Here is a 3,067-nt window from a genome sequence, read left to right on the forward strand (position 1 = left end):
GGTGGAGGGGAGCGCTGACGCCATAGAGCGGCTGGCTGACCTCGTGAAGACCTGCCAGGTGGGGCCGCCAGCTGTGACTAGTCCCCGCGCGTGGGCAGAGGACGCTCCATTTAGCAAGCAGCTGCGTCGCCGCGACGGCCCCGCCACGGCCGCGCTTTGTGGACAGCCTCGCCCTTGGTCGGTCATCTCAGGGATAAGCACATGTATATCTGTGTACGTTTGTATATGTGAATATATGTGTATCAACGTGTGCATAAACGTGAACATATACAAACACACATACATGTACATGTAATGTCCACACACATATATGTATATCCAACCTCCCACCCCAGGAGCGCGGCCACGTCAGCCGTCGCCTGCTGCTTGAGACCCAGGAGCAGGCGCTGCTGGAGGCCAGCGGGCAGGTGGCGGGGCAGGGCTTCAAGGTGCGGGAGGTGCGGGCCCACACCAAGGCAACATACCAGCAGAGCAAGTGAGTGCACCGGGGGGGGGGGTTACGCTGGGGTTTGGCTGGGGCTGTGATTGGGGCATTTTGGTGGGGCTTGGGCGGGGCTTTGGCTGGGGCTGCGGTGGGGCTGCGGCGGGGCTGCGGTGAGGCTTGGCTGCCAGCAGGGGGTTTCTTAGGAGAGACGCAACGCCCGGGGAGAGGGGGCGTACTGAGCGGCGCGCTCGCGCCGAAATGAGCAAACAGGTGCTGCCGCAGCAAGCAAGGGGCGAGGCGGCGGGCGGGCTCGGGACTGGGGCCCGCCGCGTCGGCGGGGTCGGGCTCTTGGCGGGTCGGGTCGGGCAAGAACCCCCGCGGCTTCCCTTCGCCTGCGTGCTTCAGCCGGTTGCTGTGCTACCCCAACGCTCCCTCTCTGCTGCGCTCGTACCCGAAAGAACCACGTGCGGCAGCGCGCAACGCACCCCGGAACCCCTGGATAACAGGCACAACTCCTCGGTTCCCTCTTGCCTCCCCGTGTGACCACACCGCCCCAAAGCCGCACCCAGCTCTGACTCTTAATATTTGAATATTCGAAATCAAAGGTACAATCTGCTGCGGGAGGCCAACGAGGGCTACGCCAAGGCCGTCACGCTGCTCAACAGCGCGGGCGGCCAGCCAGGGGCGCCGGGCGCCGCGCCGCTGGGGCCCTTCCTGTCTGAGCTGCGGGCGCTGATAGGGTTCTTCTCGCTGGACCCCAACAGGTGTGTGTGTGTGTATTTGCTTGTGTGTGTGTACGTGTGTGTGTGTACGTGTGTGTGTGTGTACACGTGTGTGTGTACGTGTGTGTGTGTGTGATTGTATGATTGTATGCGTGTGTGTGTGCAGATGTTTGTGCAAAGCAGCCTCATTGTATTGGGTCCCACAAGGGGGCGGGCGAGGGTGTGCACAGGTCATGTTGGTCAGCTCTGTATTCGCGGGCAGCGCACCGTCAGCAATGTCAAAGCCCCTGGCCAGGGCACCTCCACCACCATCCCGCCACAAGCCAGCGGCCATGTTGACTGCAGTCCACACGGATCGCCGCCAGCCCCCTGCCACCAGTCGCCAACCGCCGGCAACCGCCGCAGGGTGTGCGACCTGGTGCTCGAGGCCTGGGAGTCCTGGCTGGCCGCGGCGCCCACCGCCCGCGCGCGCGCTGACGTCAGCGGGTGGCTGGCCGTGCTGGGGCTGTTCCGGGAGGACGCGCCCACGCAGCTGCTGGGGTTCAGGTTCGTTTACCACCAGGTGCGGTTGGGGGGCCTGAGAAAAATCCAATTCAATGTCTTTCCTCAAATACAAACAATGTATTCTGATTCGTGTTAATAATGTTGTTTTGCGTGTCTAATGCAGTGGATCAGGGCTCGGGCGTTGCAGGGGAGGGCTTGTGCGTGTGGCAGGGCGGTCGAGCCGAGTGTCGGAAGTCCGCGGTTGAGGAGGTGATGCTGGCGGCGCTGCTGCGGGGCCGCGGCGCGGCGGTCCCTAGTTTTGTACCGTGTGATTTGGGTGCCGTCTGTTGTATGTTATCATCACGCACAACCTGATAGGATAAAATTGCTGCGGACGAGTGCGAGCCACAGCGTGTTTCGGGAGGGCCGAACGGTGGGTCAACATAATCACCCACACAGAGCCGCTGCATCAACTCGCCGTCCCCCTCCCCCCACGCGCCGCAGACCCCGGCCGCGCCGCCCGCGCCGCCGGCGCTGTACCGCCTCGCCGGCCAGCTGGCGGCGGCGGGGCGCGTGTCGCTGGACCGCCTGACGCCGTACCTCAGCCCCGACGACGCTGAGCTGGCGGCGCGGTACGTCGCGGCGTCGGAGGTTGTGCAGGCTGAGGTGGAGGCGTACGGGAAGGTGCGCGCATGTGTGCGGCTGTGTGTGTGTGTGTGTGTGTGTGTGTGTGTGTGTGTTGTCTGCAGAGGAGTGTGCGTGCGACTCGAGAGGCTTTGCATCCTGGTGCTTCTAGGGCTGCCTGAGGCGACATCTTTGACTGTGAAGGCACGCGCAGTCGCAAAAGCGCAGGGCTTACGGCAGCGCCCTCGAGCGTCCTTTGGCATGAAGGAACGTTGCCGCGGCCTCGGGGCCTTGTCTGTCACACAGCCCACCCTGACCTCGCACCCTCAACCCTGAAACCTTAAACCTAAAACCCAACACATCTGCTGCGCCCCCTCGCCCATCCCCCTCCCAACCCCCAAGGTCGACCTCTCCGCCGTCAGCGCCCCCGCCGCCCCCGCCGCCGGCGCCGGCGGGGGCGCCGCCGCCGCCGCGCCCCGCGGCACGTTCTCCGGCGCCTCCCTTGAGCTCGACGCGTCCCGCTTCGACGAGCTGCTTACCAGCTACCTCGACCGCCCCAGCGGCGGCGGCGGCGACGAGAAGGATTCGGGCAAAGCGGCGGCAGCAGCGGGCGGTGGCGGCGGTGGTGGTGGTGGTGGTGGGAATCAGAAGCTGGCCATGGTGGAGGGCCTGCTGGCTGTGGGGTACTGGGAGGGCGCCAAACTAATGATGGACGCGCTGCAGGTGAGGGGCCAGATTGGAGGGTTGTTTTATGTGTGTGTGGGGGGGAGGCGGGTGCGAGGCGCGCGCGCGCGTGTGTGTGTGTGTGTGTGTG

At 64.9% G+C, this 3,067-nt stretch overlaps 1 protein-coding gene across 1 annotated transcript; it reads left to right on the forward strand.

Annotated features, from left to right (window-relative positions):
- Positions 1-201: 201 nt before the first annotated feature.
- Positions 202-2,980, forward strand: MNEG_15669 (THO complex subunit 2; the record flags this gene model as incomplete). The annotated part of the gene is made up of 8 exons (XM_014035860.1): positions 202-213; positions 336-475; positions 1,030-1,188; positions 1,552-1,708; positions 1,861-1,938; positions 2,134-2,313; positions 2,656-2,936; positions 2,977-2,980. The coding sequence occupies 8 exons, from the start codon at positions 202-204 to the stop codon at positions 2,978-2,980; spliced, it is 1,011 nt and encodes a 336-aa protein (XP_013891314.1).
- Positions 2,981-3,067: the final 87 nt, after the last annotated feature.

The sequence above is a fragment of the Monoraphidium neglectum genome, assembly GCF_000611645.1.
Source record: "Monoraphidium neglectum strain SAG 48.87 unplaced genomic scaffold scaffold05548, whole genome shotgun sequence".
In the NCBI taxonomy this organism is placed as follows: Eukaryota; Viridiplantae; Chlorophyta; class Chlorophyceae; order Sphaeropleales; family Selenastraceae; genus Monoraphidium; species Monoraphidium neglectum.